This window comes from Vidua macroura, chromosome 1 (genome assembly GCF_024509145.1).
Source record: "Vidua macroura isolate BioBank_ID:100142 chromosome 1, ASM2450914v1, whole genome shotgun sequence".
NCBI classification, from domain to species: domain Eukaryota; kingdom Metazoa; phylum Chordata; class Aves; order Passeriformes; family Viduidae; genus Vidua; species Vidua macroura.
The window spans coordinates 127010318-127037887 of record NC_071571.1 but is presented as its reverse complement, the minus strand read 5'-3'; the positions used below and the strand labels follow the sequence as shown (position 1 = coordinate 127037887).

Sequence of the window (27570 nt, the reverse complement as noted above, 5' to 3'; positions counted from 1 at the left end):
TCAGGTTTAGGTCAGGATTCATACAGTGATCCATAAAGACATAAAATAACATTGGAAAACAATAAATTGTAGTACATTTCTTCCTTCATTGCTTCATTTTATGCCATTCACTAGAGTACTGAGTCACCACCATAGAATCTCCAGGATCAATGGAAAATTAACCCTTTAATGACAATTAAACATTTTTTGATGCAAATTATGCTCTTTATTTTAGTTTTATCCCTCAAAAGCCTTTTCCCTCTCCACACTTTAAAGAGTTCAAAAGGCTGAGCTAATTAAAAAAAAAATCATGAATTAGAACACGGAAATGCTTCTTAGCTTCAGCTCATACACGAGGATTGGGCCAAGATCAAGTATCAGTTACCCAGCAGAAACCTAGCACTCACTTCAAGGTATCCTCAAGTTCTGATGTGTGAAGGATGCAATACAGTTTGGAGTCTATTAATGTTTTCTTAGTTTTTCATTTAAGTTGATCTGGAAAGAGAGTCTGTTCTAATTCTTGGCCTGTCTGCAGTAACAGAGAAAGGTCCATATTTGCTTTACTTACACTCAAATAATTAGTTCAGTATTTGACACCTCTCTTAAATTAAAACAGTACCCAAACCTACTTCATTTAAGAGATCACAGGTCCTCAGATCCTGTTCAGATACTGAAAGTCTGTAAATCCCTCATTCCAAAATGTGTAAAAATAACATGCCAACAGAATAATTACTATCTGGCTGTACTTCTAAATTAAAATTTCTGTGTTTTGTTTCTCTGATACATGCAGTTTGGGCAGGTGAGTGATACTGCTGAGTTATGAAGGTCTATGCCCAAAGGAAGACAAAACCCATTTACAGATAACAGTGGCTCAGTTTTAGGTTCAGCAGGTTTTTCAGGATATGCTACCCCTGGTGACACTTGCTCACAAGGACAGTCATGATGGATGGTGCACAGCACATTTTTGTCTGCTAGGATGCCAACCAAAAGTGAAATGGTATTGCTGCCATGTCAGAACAAGTGAGGGCAGGTGTGGCAAGGATTAGTGCTGTCACTGACACAGGCTTCAGCTGTCACACAGGGGTACAGCCTATTGCAGAGTAGATGGGGAGCAGGAGGGCAAGTGAAGTAAGAGCATCCCATTAAGAATATAAATATTCCACTCAGGTCTGATAATGTTCATAAACTGGGTACATCCTGCTTTACTTCTGCCTTTCTCCATGCCTCTGGGTGTTTCTCAGGCAGCTCACATACGAGTCTGTGAAAAAATCTCTGGCATGTGTGACAGAGTATCACAGCAGCGTGGATGCAGAAATTATCTAGCCTGGCACAGGCATCCCCTAGGACTCTGAGGACGAAACTGAGGTCTTGATTTTCACAGAGCATTGTAACAAAGTTTTATGGTGTGTGCATGCAATCTTGCATTTGCAAATACCTGAATGTATTTTTCATGCATTATCAAGAGAGCTAACTGCTAGAGCATTTGCATATGGAAAGCCTTCCACTTATGCAGACTACCAGGTTCCAAGTTTCTCTAATCAAGGAAAGGTTCTAGCTTTCACAAAGAATTAAATTTTATTTAATTATTTTTAAAAATACAGAAATAGTAAAAATGAAATCAGGGTATACAAAGCAGAAGACACTGGGAAAGCTACAATTTTGGAGGTGTAAATATGGTTAATATACCATTGTAGCTTAAACATGAATATTTTAAATTTTATATCTGCATTTGGCAAAATTTTGCAGTTTTACAGAATGCAGTCTCTGCAGAATAGTGTGGGAGATTTTACTAATGTTTGCTTTTGCTGGTCTACCAAAAGTATGAACCTCTATTCTGATATAGGATGATACTGGGAGAGAGGTGAATCACAGATCTTTTGCTCATGTAGTCACTTCTGTAGTTCAGTCACTGACAACACAGCAATGAAAGGAATCTGTTCAAAGGTCAGATACAATTTTCATTTATATATCTTAGAAAATACACCTCAGCACCAATTTTTAAAGTTTAATATTAGTTAAATATACAGTAATTTTTATAAAAATAATAAAATATTTTATTCTACTTTTTACTAGGTATATATATGTTTGCTTACTCAATAAATTACTTCACTGTTTCATAAAAAAAAGACCCCCACACATGAAAATTTCAGTGTTAAATCCCTGTACTGTCAACAGAAGTAGGAAGTAAAAGATCCACAGTTCTGTCAAACATGCAATGGAGAAGACATAGCCCTGCTAACTAGTGAGTAGCCTAGCCTGAAGACTGAGTTTTGGAAAAAAAAATTCTTCAGTCATTAATATGGGTATCAATTTATATGTCACTATTAAAAAAAACCCAACATAGCAACAAATAAAACAGATCTACAGAACTACTAGCATTAGGAAGAGCACAGTTTTTATTTACTTTTAAAATTCATCTCTTTCTCCCCTACTTTCTCCTACAGACATACCTGCAAATGTCAGCATCCTTTATTTCCTTTTTTATTCCCAAGAACAGGACTCATTGTATGCAATCACTCCTGAAAGGTTGGTCTTAGTGAGCTACATAAAAGCTAAGCATTCATGAAGGCAATCCATATTGTGAAGACCAAACATGTTTGACAGGCTTCCCTGGGAATAGCTGTATCCATGACTGTCAGAAACAAGGTCATATTGGGCCATGAGATTACATATTTATTGTGCCACTTTGAAGCACATGGTGCCTCCTTGTCATGCTTGGGACTCCTCTTGTACTCCACGGCCCCTTTGGCATGCAGACACTGGAACCACATGGACCTCTGGCAGCCCCATCCAGGAGTCACACATCCCTTGGGCTCACAGACCTGCCATGGCTGGTGTCTGCTTTATCCAGCAGAAACATGTGTTGGCACAGTGGCAGTGAAGCACTGGGGAAGTGCTGGTGCATCCACAAAACCAGGAATATTTCATACAGGTGTCTCCAGTGCTAATTGAAATATTGACTTATTGACATTGTCACTGCATGGTAGGGTTCAGTAGAAAACCCAGCAAATCAACAACAGCAGCAGCTTCCTTTCACTGACATGGCCATACCTGAGTTACAATCCAAAACCAAGAGATGAAACAATAAGCTGTTTAAAATATAACACCAGAGCTATCTCTCTACAGCTAGGTTGTAGCTTTGTCAAAACTAAAAATACTTTTAGCAGTGTAATAGTTTCGATTTGCTCCAATGGCTTCACCTACTGAGCAATGAAAGACAAAGACATATTCTTTAATTTTTCAAGTATGCATATTTCTGTACTGATTACTCCAAAGGACAAATTGCCAAGCCATTAAAAAATAATCAGGCCCTCAACAAAGCCCCCCTGCCATTCCATCTTTCTCTTTATTCTCTCCTATTTCGCTCTACATGAAACTGAAAAAAAAAAAAATTGGCAAAAATTTGTATATTACAAATAAAATTGATTCCTGTGCTCATTGCTGTATGATAACATAGATATAATCAACAACAGTTTGTGAAAGACTCAAGGTGACTTTTGTCCCTGGGGTGTATCTGCAGTGAGCTTGTGCTACTATGTGGGGGCTGGATAGGTAGCGAATACAGATGACTAACCAAAGGTGCTGTATTAGTGCAACAGTTGGAGTAAAAAGGACATACACAGAGTTGCTCCTGCTGTCCATTTCTGAGCCTCATGGTTCAGATTTCTGGGATATGTGAAAGGTGTCATATGGCTTTATTCCCACAAAAATGCATTTGACTGTATTCACATATTTTGTGCTTTTGGATTTAGGTTCTCCCACAGTAATTGAGATAAAGAGACCAGCTTTTCTTTCTTTAACTATCTCCAGTGAGATGAAATGGATTATTGCTGCTATTTGAATTTGATTTTTTAAAAAATGATGATTGAACCAAGAATATAGTTTAGGAAAACAGTCAAATCTGTAAACACTTTGGAAAGAAAATGGCCATTGGGATAAGGGCTTTAATAATTAACAGTGAAGAGTTTCTCTTTTTACAGTTTCTTTAAATTTACCATATAGATATAATTTATTGAAATTGCATTTTGCACTCTTTGCCATTTTAACTAGGACATAAAGTAAGGGTTTGTTAACTTTCTTCTGTGAAAGTACTGAAAAAAAGCTCACTGCAGTTCAGGAATCTTAACCTATGACATACATATAAGTCTTCCTGACATTTTGAAAAAGATAAGAACAAGATAATAAACTGAAGGCCTTGTGAACAGGTGATTAAAAAGGAAAAGTAAGGAACCACTAGCTTACTCTTTCCTTTCTAATCATGAGCCCGTTGCTGACAGAAGTTATTTTCCTCTTCTTAACACCACTAAATTCCCTCCTGAACATACTTGTACTTCATCTGTAACCTTAGATAATAATTGTTAGCATGGTGACCAAAAGAAAAGGACAGAGTCTTCCCAATTGGCACCCTGAAAGCAATAAAGAAACCAAATTATAGGTATGCATTTGAGAAATCACAAATATTAAAACTATAAAAGCTGAAGAGAAAATCAATTTGGCATGGGAAGTGTGGGCAGTGGAGCATGTCATTTAGTTATACTAGAAACAGAATTAGTTCAAAAGAAGGGAACTAGTTCTTCATTTATTCCTAATATCTAAAATGCTTCTACCTGTGAAATTGAAATTTAGCTAAGAGAGTTTTGCTGTTCCTTGCTTTTTTCAAGCTTAGGGATTTATTCTTGTGTTAGTACTTCTGCTCAAAGGAACAGTAATCAACGAAAGGATGACTATGTGTAATGTTGTAAAACTGACATAGAATTTAAAATATTATTACTTTAACTAGAAACAGGGATAACACCCAGAGTTTTGAGAGTGATCTAAAGGCTGTAATGGTGGTGGGAAGAGACAGAGACAGTCAAGAGAAAGAGGCATTTGAAATGCAAACAAATTCACTCTATTGTACACACATGTTAATAAATATGAAAAAAATTGCCTTGTTGTATATGATCTAAATTATCATGTTTCATGAACATAAAAATATCCTTTATGTGCTTTGCATATCTTCGGTCTTACCAAATAAACAAATTTGTGAGTATTGTGCTAAATCAGAAAGTAAGAGTAATTGCACCCATACACTCCAATGATTGCCTCTTTCTGCCATCTCAGCAGCGAAGTCAAGAAAAAAGAAAAACAGAATAAGTTATCATTTATGCTCTAGAAACTCCATAAAAGTAAACAAGAAGGAGCTGTTAGCAATTACAGATAATGAGAAGTTCTACAGGAACAAAGACAGGAATAAAATATAAATATTTTTATTATTGAGCTGTACCCAACTGCTCTAGTAGAGGAGCTATGAATAGCCAATGCAAAGTCATGCTGTGATAAATTGCCTCAGCAACACAGATACACAAGAAAGTTTTAATTTGTCAAGTGTTAAAGCACAGGTATTGCAGCTTAGTGATCAGTAATACACTGCATTTGACTCGTGTCACTTTTTTCTAAACATCGCCTTTTCACACTCTGACTCTGCACCCAGTCCTGTCAGTCCCACTCACATCATGCTTAGGCTGAGCTCTGGGCATGTTCCTCCTGACTGCATGAGTGCCCCTTGTGCTATGACTTAGCATATTTACCACTTGATCTTCTTTTAGTATCCTGCAAGATAGAGCCACTGACATGAAAAAACAAACATAATTTATGTTCCCACATGATAAGTGTCAGGGATTATGTATTGCCCTGTAATTTTCTTCCAATAAATGAATAATTACTTATAGCAATCTTGAACATATTTCTACTGAAGATACTAAGATTTCAAAATGGTTGCATACATATATTCAAAAATTGCATGTTTTACTTTGTGCATAACAACAATGGTGTTTAAATAGTTATCTAGGCCTTGTTAATATTTTCCCAATTTTGCTCTAAAAATGTTTACATGTGAATTATTTTCTTCATATTTCTTCTTAGCAACTGCTGTTGTGCATATTTCACTAGCTGTGAGTGCAGCAGTATTATATTAATCTCTGATTCCTATTCAATATAAAGAAAACAAAATTCCTGTAGGAAGATAATGCCTCTTGTCTCTCTAAAAGCAGGTTTATCAGGGTGAACACTTTCCTTCACATATTAAAAATAAAATCATCAGCAAAGTATGTAAATCTGGATTAATTAAATGCTCTGATGATTTTTGCAGGAAATTATTATTGATAATTTTGAGCATATTGCCCAACAAGTATCCCTTGGGAAAGAAGAAGCCAACAGACTCGGACTGTTTAGATTGTCTGTATAAAAGGCTTTGATCTGTGAGTTCTCTTTTGTAATTATTGCTTGCATATCCAGGTGATCCCCATTAACAGCAGCAATTAATGACAGAGTATAAATATCATGTTTGGAGGATCCAATCTGTCATTTGTTGCTATAACATTAAAAACCATCATAGCTAGGTATTCAGGTAATCCAAAACTAGCTATAGTGATGGCAGAAGTTGTAATGTGGCCAGAATTCAGTCTTTTAGCCTTCATTGTATTGAACAAAGCTCTGTTGCTACTGTAGATCAGTTGCATTAGTTCCCAAAAGGTAAAAAAATGAAAGAATTTTTAAATGAAAAATATAAACTTGTTATGCATATATATTAAAAATATACTGCAAACCTTTAAGAGTCACTTAGGATATTCCTGGTCCAGTACCTTTCTTCAGTAATTCCATTTGCAAAGAACATCAAAAAAGTAAATTTCAGTATTTTTTTATTGATCTGATATGATGTTAAAACAAGAAATAAAATGTGGTAAGAATTCATCATAGTTGCAAAATAATGCTCCTGAGAAAAAGCAGAATCAATCTACTGGATGAAATGTTAACTGGGAATAATTTCTCCCAGCATGGAAAAGTATTCTATTGATAGATTCTGCCCTTAGGAAAACTTGATTTTGTAAAGTTATTGTAACTGGAAAGGATGGCAAAAAATTGGCAGTACACCAGCACTCTCTTTTAAAGAAAATAACTTGAAGAAAGCCACATGATGGTAAATTTCTTACTCAAACCTGTTTATATATGATTTCAAATTTTTAGCATAGTAAGTAATTAAAAATGTTGCACTTTTATCTCTCAACACAAGTTGTTATTATAAATGAGATATGTGCCTTCTGATGACAGAAATAACAATTGTATGGCACAGACAGGAAAAAGCCTTTGCACAGTTTAATTCCCATGCTGGTGTCGAACTGTATGACTAATGTAATTATGGTGTTATTTCTAAGCAGTTTGGATCTGTTGGTAGGATTAAGGAAGCCAGAGGGACCTTCTGAGGCCATCAACACAGAATTGACTAAAGGCAGAGCTCACTGGAAAAGGAAAGCTGTGATGTGTGGGATACGTGTGAGCCTCTGCCAACTCCCACCTGGGAACTGAGAGCAACACTTCCCTCTCTCCCACCTGGGTCATGGAGTGATGCATAGGTCTTACTTTCTCATCTTTCTCCTTCCTCGTATACATTTCTAATACTTCCTAATAGTGTAATGAGGTTCTCAAAGGAGGAATGAAATAGTCTTCTAAACCCAAGGATGCATAGAAAATTCCTTGCCTCTGCTGCTACACCATCTCTGATTAAATTCACAGCTGACCAAAATCACCTGTCAATAAACACTGGAGAACTGGTAAACAGTTTTCTCCTGACATGGAGGCTTCTTTACCTCAAATGAACTCTCCATAGAAGCTATCAGCTTGCCCCAGGAAAACTTTTGTTCTCAGTTACAGTGGAACTCCAGACAAGGAGAATGTTTGTTCAGAAGGAGCAGCTGAGCATATCTGCTTGGAGATCTGATAGAGGATTTTTTTCCTTCTGTATGGGGTGTGTTTATCACAGGTGGCTATGGGAAAAATTGCCTTAGCCTGGAAGCACAGGGCCCACAATAAACACCTTCTGTGGGGATTCTGATGATAAATACCAGCAGCACATATCTGCTACAATGGGACTATCTTCTTAAGCCTCAGCTAGCAATCAGCTTAGTTCTAATACAGAGGGATTAATACATTCACAGGATTTTGTACCAGCCAGAGTGATGAGAAATGGCACAAACTGGAAAAGAAATCAGCCACAAAACATGGACATATATAGGTATATGCAGCTTCACTCATTTAAAGATACCTAAAACAAAAATTTTCAAATATTTTGAATTAATAAAACCCAGGCATTTTGCTTTTAAAATCATCTAAAAATGCATACAAATCTTTGTAAGTCTGGAAAATTTTTTTTAGTAACCTACTGTGTTTTTTTCTCAAACTTCATTTGCATCTAACCTCTGAGGTGCCAGTTTGTTAAGCAGCCTCAATGCTGACCAATTTAGCACTGCATGCAGGCTAAGAGAATTAGGATTGTTCAGCCTGAATAATAGATGGCTTAGGGGTGATCTAATTGTGGCCTTCCAGTATCTGAAGGGAGCTGCTAGAAAGCTGGAGAGGGATTTTTTTTTTTATAAGGGCCTGTAGAGATGGGAAAAGGTATAATGGCTTCAAAATGAGAGTAGGTTTAGATTAGATATTATGAAGAAATTCTTTAGGGTTGTGAGGCACTGGAGCAAGGTGTCCAGAAAAGTTGTGGATGCCTCATCTCTGCAAGTGCTCAAGGCCAGGTAGGATGGAACTCTGAGCAACCTGGTCTAGTGGAAGGTGTCCCTGCCCATGGCAGGGGTTTGGAACTAGATCATCTTAAATGTCCCTTCTAACCCAAACCATTCTATGATTCTGTGATTTCAGGGTACACCCACAATAAGCTGCAGAGTTTTCATGATTAATAATTTTTAAAGGAATTTAAAATTTTTGAACAAACATATTTCTTCAGTGTACATGAGCATAAGTGGGATCTGGCTAAGGCCACATTGCATTTAGTTTTCAGAAAAACATACATCAAGCTAATTACTCTTTCACAGAGTAACATCTAAAGCTTATTAATGTCTTCTATTCTTTGCTTTCCTGACTAGAATAAATCAATGATCAAACTAACATCTTTGTGACAAATACATTTCTACAGCTGTGGAAACAAAACAGGTGTAACTGGCATGTATTCTTGGTTGGTCTTTTGTCATGGAACTGCAGAGTCATTTTTTTTTTTAAGGACTTCGTCAGTAGTTATACATTACAAGATAAGGAATGAATTTGTGTGTCAAAGAAAAATAAAAAAGCTTGTTATGTACCAAACTGGAACAATATTATTGCACTCATAAAAAAGAAAGGTGCCAGAAGGAGTAGCCCATGATGAAATAAAGGAATATTAATTAGACACACTTTATTTAAAACTATGTATCAGCTTAACATGCCATAAAATTAAGGGCATGACAAATAGCAGGTTGATTGCACATCAGGAAAAAAACAGATGAAGTTATGGTCCATAATTAAAAAATTCTTTCAGAATACAACTTTCTTAGGTCTTATAAATATTACAAATATCACCTGAATTACTGACATAGCTTTCAAACTGTTCCACTGGGGAAATTAATTAAATTAATCTCAAATCCTCTCAGGGAGGACATTGATAGTGCTTCAAGTGTGTAATCTTCTTCCAAGGAGAAAAAACGGGATGCTGTTTCTTTTTCCAAGACTGAATTCAACTTTTTTTTTTTTACAGAATCAAGAAGGGAACTGTTACTTCTCCAGAATGCAAACTTCTACCCACAGTAGCACAATGCTTTCAGTACAGCATGGAACTGAGCTCCATCTTCTTCCTTTTTCTCCATTCTCTCCTTTTCCTTACATATGCTGCTTATTGCAAGAAGCAGATTATGAAACATAAATGAATGCATAAAAGTTCAAATGACATTTAATTATGCAGGGTAGTTTTGAAGAAATAAGTGACAAATTGTTGCTTTCAAGTGGCAAATGGTTGGTTTCTAGTATAAATAGAAACAGGTTGTTACTAAGAGAGTAAAATAAAAGCATATTTGAGATACATGCCTTAAATTTTACTGGAGGCATAGAAAAGTTGTGAATGATGCAATTGAAAGGGAGGGATGTGAGATTCTGAGTCTTTGATCATCTTTTTCTATAATGAACTTTTTATCATTAAGCGTTTATATTCAAACTCAGAGATCACAGCATCAGACAATATTTTGTTTATATAGCCTACAACCGTGTGCCTCTCTGTAGACCCTTTCAGTGAGCTTTATTATTATTGTTGGTGTTATTTTTTAGCCAGTTAGCAACAACATCACAAGAATTTCTCTAGTTTGTATAACTTTCATTCATCATTGGTCAAATCCTTCAAACACTGACTCTATCATGACAGCATTAAATGGAAAGATCACTAGTACCATTTGGCTCTTCATCAAAAGGCCAGTAAATATTATTTTTTAAAACTTTCACCTTGATTGGTTGGTATTAAATCCTTTGAACTTCAGTGCAGACACAAACTCTATCATAAACCATTTTTTTCTTATCTCTTATTTTCTAGACCCCAGAGCATCATGCACTGGCATATGAAGTGTTAAAAAACATTAATATCCTAATATTTCTGAGTAATTTATGACTAGAAAATTTACAGTATAATAGTAAGCAGTGTGAGTGTATTCCAAATGCATTGTAGCTTCCCTTAAAAAAACCCACTTATGGCAGGGTTTATAAATTGACTGCTTAATTTGCATTTGCTTGAAGCACAGCCAAATATGTCATTGTTAAAAACAGAACCCAACATTTCTTTTTCCTGTACTAAATATATTTTAAACTGATTCAGCTGGTGGTTTTTCAAAAAGGAGAGACTGAAAATACATACACAAGTTTTACTGCTGCCTGTCTGATACAAGACATACAAAACTATCTTGCAGTTTCTTTTCCTCTCTAGGGTGAAGAGAGACCAAAGTGGCAGACAGATCTCTGAAGATACAGTTAATGCCCAACAACAATCTATGCCTGTTAAAAAGTGTCAATCTCATGTAGAGTCCGTTCTTAAGGTCTGACTAAATAATTTTCCAAGGGTTGCCTAAAATGGTGTGTCTCATAATACACTAATTCAATAATTCTCTTTTGTAATTAAAGTTGACTGCAAACTGTATAAATGCAACTTGTCCTCTGCTGCTATGGATGACAAGATAGTTACATGGCCTAAATTAAAGGATCCAGGTGTGCTTTTGAGCACAAGACATATTTGTTTTCTTTCCAGTATCCCAAATCCTTGATTGACAGAACTCCAGTCACATTGTCACTTCTATCCATTACTAAACTCTACTCTCCACAGAGGAGGACTTAAGTATGGAGCTGGGTGAGACAATGATATGCTTAGCTAACCAACAGTCTATGGAGAAATGACTTCAGAAATGAGTTTAAATTCTGGCTCAATGTGTATTTGTATGTACATATATGAACAATAATAAGCTGGAAGATTGTTTACATACAAAGTAGATCTGCACTTAAAAAAGTCACAGGTAGGAAAATGAGATTCCTTGCAAGACTAAAGTACATTTTGATGGTGCAACATTTATGTTTCCAATAACTCCAAACTTCAATAGCTTTGTGTTTGTATTAATTTTTCTCAGCCAAAAACTACAGGAAATTTTGGTAGATTGAACACTTTAATGGCAGTTTCAACAGAAAAAAAAGCAGCTGAAAAAACAGCATAAAAAGACATTCACTTGTAAGACATTCTTTCAAATCAGAGTTAAATCCCAGAAGAAAGGCTCCTAGGGCACGTTACATGGCTGTCTTCTGTGACTGCAGTATGAAGGACAACATAATTGTCACTCTTTTCTAAGCAATAAGCCTTGATTCAATGCTATGTCAGTCAATGTGAAGGTTGCCATTGATTTCAGTATTGCATGACCAAAACTTCCATAAAAAATAAAACAAAGAATGCTTGGAGGAGATACTCAGAGGTAAAAAATGCAGGTAAAATCCCAATTGCTGAATGGACTTTTAATAGGGGTTAGTTGGAAAATATTCACTGAACTTCCTCTTTTCTGGTCTCAGATACATGTCCCAAGTTGCGCAGGCAGCCATGGCTTTTAATGCATGTCACTTACATGTAACCTGACTATTCACAGAATAGCTTTTTTTCAGAAAATAAGGGCAAATTATATGTGTAGTTTTTTTCTCCGCCCCAACCATAGGTCTGCATTTCTATTTGTATACCTACAACTTCTTTAGCAAGCAAAATTTTTATTAGACGCTTTACATGCTTCAGGATGCCTATTTGAGCTAATGGGATCTCTGGAGAGTAACTGACCAGTTAGCAAAATATAGATAATTCTGTAGCAGATCTCTTTTGTTTGAATATGTACAGTATATTCTGTGGAAGCAGGTTTTAAGTTTAAATGTAAACATGTTCTCCAACATAACTAGTAGCACATTTTATGCAGGGCTTTCAAATATTTTGAAACTGAATTATAATAAGCAGTCTTGGTTAATGCAATAATTCGTATATATATTCAGGAAAAGGTGAAAAAAAAGATGTAAATGTACATGCACATGTATTTTTTGGAAGAGGAAGAATGAAATCAGATTTCACAGTGACTGCACAAACATTTGCAGTAAGGAAATTCAAGCAGTATTTATAGGCAGGTCCATCCAAATGACCCTGCACTTCATGAGATATTGTCCTTCCAATATTTCTTAATATATCCTGCTGAAAACACATCTAATAAAAAGGAAATCTAAAAGGTTTTGTGTTTACTTTCAAAATGTTCCTAGCATTGCTACAGCAATATCAATCTGGACAAAAAGAATTTTCAATTAATCACATAAGGGATTATTCTCACATATAGGACTTGGATCATAAAACCACTATATTAATACTTTTTAAACTAGAAATATTTAATTTTCCACTTTTTTGGGGGTTCTTTCATAAGTATAAGCAAAATATGTGTGAATAGCAGCAAAATATTTTCTTTTTGACAGATATTAAAAAGAACCCTAAGAGGCTCATTTTGAACAGGAGCGTTAACAACAGCTTTTGTGTGATAGTCAAGATTTGCAAATTATCTCTGACATATACAATAATTTCTGCAAAGATGCTCCGAAGTGTTTATATCTGAGATATATAAAAAAATTCAAATAATTTCATGATTGGTCTCAAACTGTTAGAGGAGGGCACTTGTAGCTATATGTAATCTACTCATTGCCTGCCTCTGGGTACTCACTAATGAACCTAGTTAAAAAAAATGCTTTATTTCTTACTTGTGGAAAATCTATTGCCTGGTCACTGTCAAGTGCAATGTAGCATGTGTGGCACATCCCAGACTACTTATATATATATATATATATATATATATATATATGTACTGTAGAAGCATCTTTCTAAAAAGCTGATCTCGGAGTACCAAGGATGTAAGGACAGTGCTGAAAGTTCAACAGATTTTCTGCTCTCATGAAAGTGATTTGTAGACAAACATTTCTTAATGATTGAAAAAAAATTAATTTTAAGAAGTATTGGAGTTAGGAAAAGTGTGTTAAAACTAGACCCATACCAGCATGAGTCCCTCTTTTTAAGGCTTAATCCTTAACAAATATCTTAAATTGAAAATATAAAACTATACTCTATGGAAAGGCTCATCAAATCAAGTATCTGAAATGAAATCATAGCATATATTTCTATTTCTCAGGTCAGGCATCCTATTTTACAAGTGACCAGTATTAAGCCACTGAGATTTTCTTTGGTTTTTAGTTCAGCCACTGAGGGCAAGCAGGATGGTACCTCCCTTACCCTACCACTCTCGATCCAATTTTTTTTTTTTTTTTTTTTTAATTATAGACTGCATGTTTAAAAGAAAGATGGTTCAAGGCTAAGTTGGATGGGTCTCTGAGCAACCTGATCCAGTGGAAAGCATCCCTGACTGTGGGAGGGACAGGTCAGAACCAGATGATCTTAAAGGTTCTATCCATCCCAAATCATTCCATGATTCCATGAAAATTGAAAGATCATTTTCAAAATAATAAACAAGACTTCTTATTTCTGAGACTTTCTGGCAGTAGTTTTCAGCCCTCTGCTAACAGCACATGTTGCCCTTCCAGTACACAATAAAAATATGGCAAAATCAAAGTGTTGTAAGTAGCTGTGCTAAACCTTCAGTGAGTCCTAAGTAAATAATATCTGAATGCAAGCAGTAAAACAAGGCTAGAATGTCATTCTAAGATCAAGCTTTATGACAGACCTGGAGGTGAACCATAATCAGCAATAGAATTGTCTTCAGACACTATTAATAAGACAGACACCAGCAATTTGGAGGACAATGGGTGTTGTATTTGAAGAATTACACTGGGATGATTTTGTAAGGCAGTTTCTAACTCACCAGGGTCAAAAGAAGGCTTAAAATACAATATGTATTCCTTATTTCTCTATTTATTTATTGTGAAAAGTAGCCCTTGGCAAACTTTATTTTGCGGGAAATTAAAATAGATTCTAGATTGCTGCTGTCTTCTGGAAAGGGCAATGTGGAAGAGATGCTATCTTATTTACAGGGACAGAGACAGGGACAGAAAAATCTATAATCATAATCTATGACACAAACTGACAATGCAGCCTATTTTTCAGAATGTTTAATGAACTAAAAATTGAAAAAATTAAAAAGAAGAAATTATCTGGAACAGAGAAAAATAGAAATTTATGGCCAAAACTATAACTTTTCAAAAGTAAAAATGAGACATGGAATGCTTACGTAGGAGCTAGAGGCTAAATATTGGTCTTTTGTGCTCACAGTCTTCATTGTAATGTCATTTTAATGTATCTGAGATCTCTGTCCCTTTGGGGAAGTGCAAAGAGGAAGGAGGGGGAATGTTTCAAAAGTAACCTCCAGAAATGTATCTGGGTTTTACTGTTGGTGAATCTCAAAAATATAACTGCTAAAAAATGATGGACTTTATGCATCATTTAGGTCTTGGCTGATACTTCACAACCAGTAAATATACCTTTAATGATTTATCAAATTTTGGTTAATATTTTGAGGTACTTGAAAGATGCTTATTAAAACTTCATGATATTTTTCATTCCGTGGGTGTCACCAGACATGTACTGTGCTTGGTCTTATGACTGGTCCAAGCTGGAGGTATGTCACTGAAATATGAAGTTGTTTTTTTTTTCATTTTCATATTTAATTTGTACTAAAAATTTCATTCATTTATTGAAAAAAGGTTGAATCTCTCAGAAAGACCGGGATTTTCATCATGTCAATAGTTTTGGTTATCAAAAGAGGTAGAGACACAGGTTTTGTCTGATGTTAAGACCTGTACTGGAGGTCAGATGGAAGTTTTCTTTTCTGTGCTGCTCCTACAGAGAAAGTAAATTAAATACAATATGAAAAAAATGGATCAGCTATGAAAACAGAAAAAAGGATTTGTTCTTAAAATCAGGATTTCTACTGCTCAAATATGCAGTCATTAAATTCTTTTGTTTTTAAAAAAAATTCAGAACTTTATACTAAAATAAGTAGCAGCAGATTTTCCCTTAGGAGAACAGATTCTCTATGTTCTGAACCTCTCAAGGATTTTCCCCCTTTTTCTGAGTAGGCAGGTAGGTAGCAATGCTACAGCAGTGTATAGAGTTCTTAATAGAGGAAGGCTGTAGTTCCTTCAAGATTTCCAGAGTTTTGTAGGTTTTAGACATTCTATTACAATAATACTCTTTTCAACTTGCAAACAAACTCTAGGATTTGAGTAAGTACTTTGCAATCAGTAATAGTAATTCTTTAAAAGAGACTATAGAAAATAGATGAGCAATCTGTATTCAAAATCTAAATGATGGAGAGGACAAATTGCAAATTCCTTTAGTATTTTATGACTGATTACACTCAGAAAATTTATATCATAAATCAGCCTGCAGTAATATAAATTTAGGTTCTAACAACCAGACTTCTATTTGCTCAAGTTAACAACCAGAATTGTCTTTCAATATAGATTACTTCAGACTATGATTATCTTCAATCTAATGATTCTTATTTTAATACTGTTCAATTTAAAAAAAAACTTTTTATTGGTTTTCCCAGATGTCTGGTCTTTACTGCAGTGCAGTCATAAAAATTTTAAAATCTGACTCCTTGTAGCAGACCCACTAGCACACAGTGAGTGCTGTTTTACTAATGAGAAATTGTATTGTTGATGAACATAGCAGCATTTAGTTCCAGCCTGTGCAGGCTGGAATTTTATTTGTGCATGAAAACCAGTAGTACACATATATTTTTGATACTTTCTTAATTTTCAATGACCTTTCAAACATAAACGTTCAATGGTGTGGCACATTAATTGCTAATTCCCCTAATGCACTTCAAATCACATAATCCAAATTACATTATTTGCATATGTTCATACTTTTTAATAATAATCTTTTTATGATCCTTAATAATACATATGCATTTCTATGAGATGCATAGCTTTCCCTAGCTTTCTATGAGATCCCTAGCTTTCCAAATTTTCCTTTTTGTTGAATTGTTGTATATTGCCACTATTCTACTAAATTATGCAAAAGAAAGGAACCCCCCCAAACATTTAAACCATAATCTTTTAATGAAGTCAAAGTTATTATTAAGCTTTTTTACTGCCCCAGATTCCTCCTCCATAAGACTGAGGTGGCTGGCTGAATTTCTTTGTTATGTTCTCCACTTGCATTTCTGCTGTTCTGACTTCTGCTCCCAGACAATTATTTTAAAGCACTTCTGAATCTATACCTACATTGTTTATTCCTTTTCAAGGCAGATTATAAGCTTTTGATTTGTAAAGGTTTTCTTCACACTTTCAGCATTTCCTCTACAGGGACAAAAATTCTACTCTTCTTCCTGAGGCAGACTCCTGCCAAGCAGTTGGAAGCATCATGTAAGTTTGGCAAATTGAGTTCGGTCAGACTACTATCTCTCAAAAGATGCATTTTGAAACGGTTTTCTTTCAATATCTTTTATTTATTTGTACTGTCTAGAAGCAGAAAAAAAAAGTCTGCTTTAGAAGTTTACACAAATACTTGAAAAAGTGTCAAAGAAAAAATTGTAGTTCATTTAGACAACATGCTTCAGTCAGGGACATATGTCTTCAGTTTTACTGCTTAGTAACATGGGAATAATGAGCATGAATAATTTCAAATAAGCCAACCCTCTCAGCTCACCATGAGCTCCCATCAAAGCTACAAGAATTATTCTAACCCTGAAGCCCCTGACTTATTGAGTTGCAATTGTATTTTTTATTTGTATAAAGATTTTATCCATGTAATGTGAATATTCAAAGATATTTGTATTCCTGCAGATCATGTGTTTCTTCTTGCTCAGCCTTATTACTGATACACTTAATTGTGTTGAACTCTACTTCCTCAAAAAGTATGCAGCAGCAGGAATATCCTGAGGCTATTCCAGGATAGCTTTACATGAAGAAAGCTGTCTCAATACCATGCTGAAGAGAAATTCCCTTGTTGTCTAGGTCTCTGATGTTTTAAGGAGAGAGGCAGAGTTTTCTTAGATGTATCTGGGTCAGTAACTACACTTGTTTTCCCCAATGAGATTTGGTTTTCCAGTCACTTTACCTCCTAGCACACACTATATTAAAGGCTGCTGTTTTCCTTGAGCAGCAACAGCCTCAGTACTGAGGCCTCTTTACTGCCCTAAGAGGCAAAAAGAAGATGGAAGTAATCATGGGCTGATCACACTGTAATATAGCATGACTCAATAGACGCCAACTCAGTTCTTTAAGCCTGAAAGTGATTCTTCTATCTGTAAGGGCTGACAAAGAAGATAAGACAGTAAATCCATGATAAAAAGATTTGCAAGTGGGACCTTCTCAATGAAAGAAAATATACTGGACAATGCAATAGACTAAAGAATTCAGATAGGACAAAATATTTCTTCAAACTGGAATTTCACAGAATTTCTCATCTTTATCAGTATACACAAAACTCTTTCTTCAGCAAGACATGGATTCTTCAAAAACATACATCAGGTAGCACCTGTGGACATTACATGGTCATCAAGCCATGGCAGAGGTCATTAATGCATTTGGAGCACAATTTCAGGGACATTTGATGTTGCCAGGATTCTTCATATTGGAATGGACAAGTCTGGGAATTCAATTTCCAACACCCTGGAAAGGGACAGTATCTGTGGATGCATGTATGGTAGCTGTTGACTTTATCAAGGGTTCTCAATATTCAAAAGTAACTGATCTTTGCCCCAGCTGCCATTGTGCTCTGACTGTTATTGCTGATGTGTGTGAGAGGCCCCATGATACACTGAAAACAAGAAGCTGAAGAAAGCAAGAGATAAGTTCTATTTTTTTCCCCTTAATTTCTCCATCCTTGCTTTACCTTTCCAATCCCCAGTTCAGCACTCTGGCAGCACTGGCATCTCTCTGGCAGCACTCTGCCATTTCTTCCCAGGTGCTGCTCCTGTGGTGCACACCTTCCCCAAAATCTGGGGACATCTGCTTGCCACACTAGCCACTACTCTCCACTTACATTTCTTCTGAGTCAAATTTACGGACCAAAGAAATATTAAGGATCATCTTTTCATGCAGAGCCCTTCACAAGGTTGTGGTGATTTACCTTGTCAAGCTACACAAACCACCAATAAATAAGAATAATGAGAATTTCTTAATAGGTAAGTAAGTTTTTTCCAATATTATTTTCTTCAGGTAGCCTTCCTTGATTCATGTAATAGCCTTCCTGTGAAGGTTACAAGAAAGACTGTAGTGAAAAATGGAATGCCTGCTGCTCATTTTGTGAGAGGAAGCCTGGAGGCATGGCATCTCCAGAAAGTGTGACTGTGGATGGCTACCATGCAGAAAACCCACACCTGCACTGCAGCCTACTGCAATACTTTTCCTGACCATCCTCCCCAGCAGCCCCAAAGTAAGACAGTCTAAGATTCCAAGATTTTATTTCAGAAAAGCTCTACCACCACACATTTACCAGTGCCCAGTAACAAGACTGTGTTGACTATGGTGGTTTCCCCTCACTCAGCCATTGTGCCCATGCAATGAAATGAGAAACCAGCCTATCGCCTAGATAACATCCTAAATCAAGCATCCTGAAGGATCAACCATCTTATCATCTGCTTGTGCAGAGAAATGTGTATTTGTTTGTAGGTAGGTACACATAATCATGCAGAAATAGCCTTAATCTGAATTTTGTTTAATTAGTGAGACAAGTTTTACAATTAGTTGTGATAGTTAATTTTAATCCCCACAAGTTACAATGTTAATGGAATAAATCAAATATGCTAAGTGTTTAATATAAGCACCACTTTTCTACAATCTAACTCAAATTTACAAGGAAAGAAAAACATTAAGATTAGCTTAGAATTTAGAAGATTTATGTATTACATTGTAGCTGAAAATATGTATAGGAAACCTTCATCCCATTCTTACAGACAGGTAGGTAAACACTTTTTTTTTTGCATGTATTCCTCTAGCAACAGTTTTTTACCTGAAATAGAAATTGGATATGGAGATTACTTCTATTTTGCATTAGAAAAATGCCATCATGTCTCTATGTTTTCTATCCTCCTCTCTAATTTGACGTGCTTTTGAATTAAGTACAGAATGCATTTACACCTTTTTTAAAACATTAAAAAAAAGGGGATTGGAAAGCAATGGTTATAATGCTCTGAGGAGTGTATGAAATCCAGAAACAGATTTCAGTGAATAGGAAAAAGCCACAAAGTTCACTTTCATTTTATGCCACAAGTTCAAGTGTGGCAGTGAGAGGTAGCGAGAGATAGTGAGGAGGTATAGATCCCAAGGTTTACCCCACATATATTGGAAATTATATACTCAACATCTTTTCTTCTGTCTTATTAAGGGGCACCAGAAATGCACAGAAAATGTAGTACCTACCTACTGTTTCATTCAGCTGCTACCATGATCCCTTATATTTCAGAATAAAAATTGCTTAGATGAAATCTATCCTTCAAAAAGCCTTTGAATGATATAAACAGGAGCATTATCAAAATTACTCGATATTTTTTGTATGTTAGGGTTATTTCAGTTACTAATTAGCTAAGGTATTAATGAAGCATCCATGTATACAGTACTGGTACCTATGTATGTATAATATATATGCCTATATATGTAATTTATGTCATATGTATATAATATTGAGATATTTTCTAGATTTGGATCTTAAAACTGAAGACAGCTTTAAAACAGAAAACATTGCAACATCCACCCTCATAATTAGAGCATGAATTCTGATCATGTTTCATTGTTTTTTTTTTTTTTTGCCTCTGGACAAATCACAGATTTTCCTTGGGGTCAACAGGGGTGAAAGCAAGGTTCTCTTAAAAAAAGCATTCTTAGAAGCATCCTGTGCCATTTTAATGAATTACTGTATTCTTGCAACAAAAACCCCTTGAAACTCATCTACACCAGCACAATTTTTTTTATTGTACACTCTAAACAGGCTTGGACAGGAGTAATTTCAAGAATGCAGCTGGTTATAGAAAGAGCTCCTGGTTTACATAATAATGGTAACAGCAATTAATACATTAAAAAGATTAATCATAATTTGCCTGTATATAAATAATTTTCTTCTATTGCTGCTATGGGAACAAAATTGATGATATTTTGTCTTGTTGAATGTGATGCAGATGATTGATTTCTGTTGCAGAGATTTTAGCAGAAATCTATCCTGCTGAACTTTCTACATGCAGTACATCCATTTCTTTTGAGCAAGACAAACTGAAGGACAGCTACACTGATTAATCTACAAGGACCAGAAACTGAGGTCAGTGATACAGCTGTATATATGTCCCTGAACCCTAACAATGCTCCTGTCCAAATGAAGTCCAAACTTATCTGGTTTTGAATTCAGTATTCCTCCCCTCCTGCCCTCTCCCCAAAACCACAGTGTATATAAGGCATTTTTCTTAGAGGAATGTCTTTTTTTTCACAGCTTCTGACATGCTCTCTATTCATAACTCAGCCTTTTACTAGATTTTCTTAGAGCAGCAAATACTTCATGACCTGATCCACAGCACATTTTCACTTGCCTCAGTCACCTGTTCCATAAGCTTCCAGAGGAGGCAATATTGATACTGAAATTCCCCCATCTGATGCCATAGCAATTTAAAAAGTCAAAGAGGTGCTTGACTGGAAAGTCATGCATTTAGAAGCCAGTGAATCTTCAGGGCTGGAGTGTTGTAAATGCACAGCAGAGATGCATGCAAGATTCTCTGCCCCCCTGCTAGCAAACTAGTTAATTCTGAAAGTTGTGACATAGGAAAATAAAATAACTGCCCTTAAAGTTCTGCTATCACTGGCTTCTTAATGCAAACCACACAAAAAAGTCCACCAGGGAAAGCATGTCAGCCTCATCAAATCAAAGGTTACCGTTAGCCACTCATTAAGCCCTGAATAAAGGATGCTCTTCTGAACTAAACTTATATTTGATCTTTGTTTCTTTGTTGATGCCATCAAGCAATCACTTTCTGAGGGTTTCCATGGTAACAAGTGAGCTTCTTTTTTTTTTTTTTTTTTTTTTCATTTTAAAGCTCTTTCCTGCACCTAATACAGAGAAACAGTGGGATAATTGGTTTTCCTGGTATAATTCAAGCAAAGCAGGGTAAAGTAAAACATGGTTTTCTATGCAACTGGAGATTTATTTGCCCTCCTCTGTAATAATATTAAAAAACTATAATTTACTTACATCTTTGGTTTCTGCGTTTGCTCTTGTACATAGTCATTGTGAAGAAATTCCACTTTCTAAGAAATAATTGCCTTGATCACAGACAAAAGAGATCGTGCTCCTGCTTTGCAGTGAGACAGTTGCTCACTGACAGAAGGTAACCAGCAATCTCTCGGAGAAAGGCAGGGTAATACCATTCTCCTAAAATCCAGGGGAGCTGCTACTGGCTCTAGCTATTTTCTCTATTACAAGGCTCAGAGACAAAACATATTTATTTTCATACTTTTTTTTCAAATGTTTTTGATACTAACTAATAAAAATCCAGAACACAGATAGAATCATGTAATCAGAAAAAGTGGGGTAATATGCTATGCAATGGTCTGAAATCAAGATTCCTTGAGAAAGCCCTGACATAATCAAAATTGTATAAATGACCTCAAACTAACAAAAACTAACTTTCCATTGAGAGGTCTTAGAATTATGCATATGAGTATGTTAAAATATTTTGGGTTACATTTTCAAATTTCAATTACATTTTCAAATTACTCTTAAAAGAAAATAAACACATGTTGATCAATTAAATCCTGACTGGATGTTTGAGCTCATGAATAGATTATTCTATAAATATATAATTTATATATTATTCATGTATAAAATGAAATTATTTTTTTCACATCTATGTTTACTTCTGCATCACCTTTCAATGATTTAATTTGGGGAAAGCTATTTAAATAACATTTTGCTGATGGCTCATTTTTATAGCTACTTCACTACTCTTTAGTCTTTTGAGTCACAAGGTCATGGGGATAAAGTGACAGCATTTTATTATCATCCACATATATGTATATCACCCTTTCAAAGAATCCAAATATATTCCTAAAGGGAACAGAGGAAAGGAGAGGAAATTTTTGCCATATTGAGGACATAGGAGTTGGTATTTGCCATGCTGGGTAGGTGACAGTCAAGAAGATGCCAGTGGCAATAATGGAGTTGAAAAGAAGTAGAAATTCCAGGTCATTCAGTGATAAGTTTGCCTTTAATAAAACTGCATGTGAATATTTTTCAAGTTTTAAGAAATTCATATTTTGAGCTGCCTGCCATCTTAAACCCAGATACCACAAACACAGAAGCATCAAAGGAAAAAAAATAAGTAGAATGGCTGAAATGTCTTGAAAACTGGTGATAGTACCCTTGCTCCTGCTTAAAATACATATTTAGACAGCAGCTCTCTAAACTACTCAAAGAAATAAAAAGAGTATCTTTGGCTTACATAAAAAACAACATCTGGTGTTCATGGATCATTCATGTTTCAGTCAGAGCATGTTTCAGAGGAGCAATTTGGTGGCATTCATCTAAATTTGGTAGCATTCATCTAAAACATTGACATACAGTTACTTTCCTAATGAAAAACAATTAAAAGAAATTAAAAGAAATGTCTCTCTCAATTTGCCTACCCTAAATTTATATTTTTTCATCATTTTTTCACCTCTCAGATATATCAGATATATTTTTATGCTTCCAGTATAACCATGTTTAGCTTTGTGCACCATTTAATTCTCCTTTCAGTTGTTCAGTAGTCACAAATCCTCACATTGACACACCTCTAATTACTGAAGTGAAATCTTTATTTTATATTGCTCTATTCTAATTTCCTCCTTCTGTCAAAATCTGACCGCATACCTTTTCATTTACTTTCAATTTGTACCAGCAAAGCGGAGGAGAAAGTGTAGCCTGAAGAAAGTAAAAGCAATGGATAATTTTTTTAGAAATACCACACTTGAGATTACACCGTATCTATCGTTGAGGTCAGCGGAAAGGTGGGAGATTGCAAAACAAATCAAAAGTGACAGGAAGGAAAAAATTAGGATAATTGCTAAGCATATCAGCAGACAAAATATCTGTACCATAGAGAAAGACCCTGGAGGCATTATACTCAAATAGCATTGTGTAGTTAATATCCATGAGGGTCAATATTTTTGCACCAATTTATATGAACTGAGGATAATTCCACATGTGCCCTGCTCTACTTTCCCTCTGAGTAAATTTTCAGCTGAATCAGATCTGTGATCTGACTTAGACTACAGAGATCTGTGGTCTCCCTTTAAATTTATTGCTTCATGTAGCAATCTTTTCTTTTCCTGCTCTCTTCCTTCTTCTACCTGAAGGCTCTCAACCATATTATTCAGTTCAAATTTTCCTTATTTCATTGACTTGGCAAGATGTCTTCAATTTTATTCCTCAGCCCACATTAGATTGTAATTAAAAAGCTCAGTTCTTTTCCTTGTCATGAATGTCTATTTTTTTCTGCCATTTTTTATCCTGTGTTAAACCTAGTCACATATTATTAACTCTCCGTGTTGTATTATGTACAGCACCTACAACAACATGCTTATTTTTTCCACTGGTCTTTCATGCATTATTCTATTACAACACGTATTTATATGGAAATATTTTGGCAATGATACAATATAAAAAATTAAACTAAGTGGAAATTTCATGGTATAGGGATTAATTTATTTTAAATCAATGATCCCTGAGAGCACAGCCTTTATTGGTTTTTCTTTGTGTTAATTGGAACTCTGTTTCTTCAGTGCAGTGAAAGGCATTTGCTAAAAGTAACATAAATATAATCTGTCTGGCAAATCATTGTAAGACTCTTCATGAGAAAATATTGCAAAAAAACCCACAAACCCACACCTTGAATGTGCTGGCTAGCTTTGAGTGGGCACAGCATCCTCCTGTTTTTCTGTATTACTGTTTTCTGTTAGGAGAGTTTAAAATTCACTTTCACAGTGTTAAACCTTGAAAAAAGTCAGAATCTGGCATAATCTGGCTGGTTAAATGTAACCAGCTTAGTGAGGTGGGAAGAAATGAATGGAACACATGAGCAATAAAAAAATCACCTGGTCACATTAAACTTATTGCTTTCCTACAAGGATGCTTCAATCTTACATGATTGAAACAGTTTAAAATGTTATTTAAACAGTATGTTGGAATGAATTTTGTCAGTCTTTGTTGCTGGTGGTAAAGGAATTGATAATGTCAACATCTGCACATCTCACAACACCTCTTGCCTCTCTCTTCTCCCCACCCTATAGGTCCCAATAATAAGGTCCAAATATTTTCTTTGAATCCTGCAATACATTTCTCAAACTCTCTTTTTTTAAGAAGAAGAAGAAAAGAAACAAAATGCAGATATTTAAAAAATATAACTGCTGACATGAATTTCACATATTACTCATCAATAAACACTTTGCCTGGGTGGTATGCTCAATTTTACTTTTACTGAACAGATCTTAGGCAGAAAAGGAAGGTGGAGGAAGCTTAAAGTCTGTTCTCTCCTTTCATTGTCTAATTTAATGCACCCAAAAAGCCTTCTCAGATAATAATCTTTTATAGCTTCCACTACAGTTCTTTTTATGATGTCATCTAAGAAAAAATTACATCTGTGAATATTAATTATTTTTCTCTTTGAATAAAGGATATGTGTAAGCATTAATGTTTAACCTCCTCCAGGTAATAACCCCTCTTTGATAAAATTATTGATGTATTAAAATCGTGTATGTGCACCTTTTACTGATCAATATTTATATAGATATCTGACAATATTGCTTTATAACATGTTGCAATATTAGACAAATAAAATTTACTTTAGCAAGAAATGTCACTTAGCTAAAAAGGCAGACTTATGATAAGATAGTCTTTTTATATTGTAATGAGGACAGAGCTTAAAATGTTGGCCAAACCAACCCTGCCTAACACTGGTAAAATACTGCACAAACAGTGTCAAGTTGGATGAAAAAAAGTAAAGTTTGTACATCTCATGCTTACAACTGTAAGTTAAAATCAAGGAGTTATAAAAATGTTTTCAGGACACAACAAAGCTGCCTAACATTCCAGAAACATATCAGAAATAAAAACCATTGACAGTGCCAAAGAAGGAAAAGGTTTATTAATAGGTCAGCTGTAGATGAAAGGGCCAAATTCCACTGCCTAAACATCATGTCTAGCACTACTTTGATGCTTTATAGCATCTGAGACATTCACACAGTGACAGAAAATATGGCACAGCATCTGTGGGAAACCTACAACCTTCTGGAGCACCCTACTGAAGCCAAGACTGTCTTATGTGGTTCTAGGCAAATATCTAGACAAGTAAACCCTGCCCAAAGTGCTTATATTCAGACCTCTCTCTGATGACTGCCATTATTCTCTAGCATTTTTATATTTGAGGTCATTGTTTCTAAGTGTTCCCAACTTTAACTCTCAGGTCTTCACCCTGCAAGACAGTGATTGACTATAGGAGGAATTATATGGAGAGAGAAAATGATGTGTGACTGAATTTGTAAATATGCTCAAAGAGGCCACTATTTGTTAGTACATAATCACAGCTGTGTGTATTAAGAAATTGTTTGGATGGAAGAGAAACAATTTATCATAACACTTTAAAATCAGCAATCTTTCTCTTTGCTAAAGACAAAATGCAGTTAAAGTGTTTCATAAGTCTTCCATTACTTCTGTTGCTTTTTACTTTGCTTCAGTGTTTGTATCCAGAAGAATATACAGTTTGCAAGATTTCACGAGGACCTCATGTATTTATCAAATGCTGCATTAGAATAAAATTTGCTACATTCACAGCATTTGCATCATCCAGTAATTTAGGAAAAATAATTAGAAGAATTTTTTCTGGAGCTGTTTGATTGTAAGAAAACTTTGGCTGCTTCTTTTCTCTATTATCTTCTACATTTTTGCTGACCCATTTTACTTTTCTTCAGCACCATCAGACAGTAATGACACTTCACCACAAAAGATTCCTTTTTAGATAGCAGGAGAAAGTCCCTATAGTACTGGTCCTACTTTCACCATGGGTAATTTTTTTCTTATTCAGTGTAGCTTTTTCACTAGAATTTCATTTGTCTCATTGTTATAGTAGCATTTATCTTTAGTCTTTAAGGAATTCACTGTCAAGCTTCCCTCATTAGATTGTGCTCTTTTTATCAGATGTCACTATAAGAATTTAACAATATGATCACAGAGGTATTAAACAAAGCCTGACACCTTCTTTCTCAGGTAGGAGCTCAAACTGGCTGTTCCTCATGGCCCTTGCCCAGTTCCCAGCATGTTCTCATTCCTCCAACAAGAACACTAGAAATACATTTGGATATTTTTCTGTGACTCATAATTTCCCAAGGTTTAATGTGTCACTTCCTACAAATATAACATCAGAATCAACATGTGCTTGCCTAAAAGTAAAATTGGTATCTATTATTAAAGAGAGGAGTTTCAAAACATGAAAAAAGTTTAGAGGAAAAAACCCTAAATCAACCAAGTAGAGTTACTTTATAACTGTCCTTGAACAAAAAATTGATGGAAAAAATCCATAAATAAGTGTTGCATCCTGGGTTGGTTCAGTTAGGGGTTCTAATAACTGTTAGATGGTTCTATGTATCCCCATTTTCCCCTCACAATGGTCTGCTCCAGGTTGTCTACCATTGGAGCTTCCCCATGTCAGTCTTCTAGTCACCCCTGTGCATTCCTGAATGTTCTTTGACAGTCACCCCATCCTTGTATTCCTATTTGTCCCGGAACCCTGTACACACCCCTGCTATGTTCCTGTGGGCTGCCGTGGTCCATGTCACTCCCCTGTTGCCTGTCCCCATTGGGCGAGGGGGGCTCCCGCCCCTATCTGCACACCCCCTATTTAACCTGATGCTCCCTTTGTCCCGGCGCCATCTTGACCACGCACGTGCTAGGAGACGGCCGCCCCAGCCATCACAGCGGCCACACGGGAATAAACAGTCTCCAGCCATGCAGGACAAGGTGTGCCTCCCTCGTCCCTTTGTCTCCTCTCAGCGCTCGGCTGCAAAACCGGCAAACCCACACGGAGGCTCAGCCTTAGAGCTCCGAACACGCGGTAGCCACGCTCTCCTGGCCAAAAGGCAGCGCCACTAGCCAGGCTCCTGAGCTGCCCGAGGCCGGGGAGAAGAACGCAACGCTGCAAATAAGCCATTTTCTCTGTCTAGATATTGAGTCATGGACATACACTGTAACAACAGAGATTTAAATCAGTTTTTTGGAAACCAGGT

General features: G+C 35.7%; 1 protein-coding gene across 5 annotated transcripts in view; it reads right to left on the bottom strand.

Moving 5' to 3' along the window:
• Window positions 1-27570, bottom strand: part of RALYL (RALY RNA binding protein like) — a 376618-nt gene that overhangs the window by 87031 nt on the left and 262017 nt on the right. Inside the window, exon 1 of one of the 5 annotated variants that reach the window (XM_053989359.1) lies at window positions 21506-21939. The exons of the other annotated variants lie outside the window; for them this stretch is intronic. Within the exon in view, the coding sequence (XP_053845334.1) occupies window positions 21506-21542 (37 nt within the window). The 5' untranslated portion in view covers window positions 21543-21939. Of the gene's footprint in view, window positions 1-21505; window positions 21940-27570 lie in introns of those variants that run through there. 5 annotated transcript variants of the gene reach the window in all.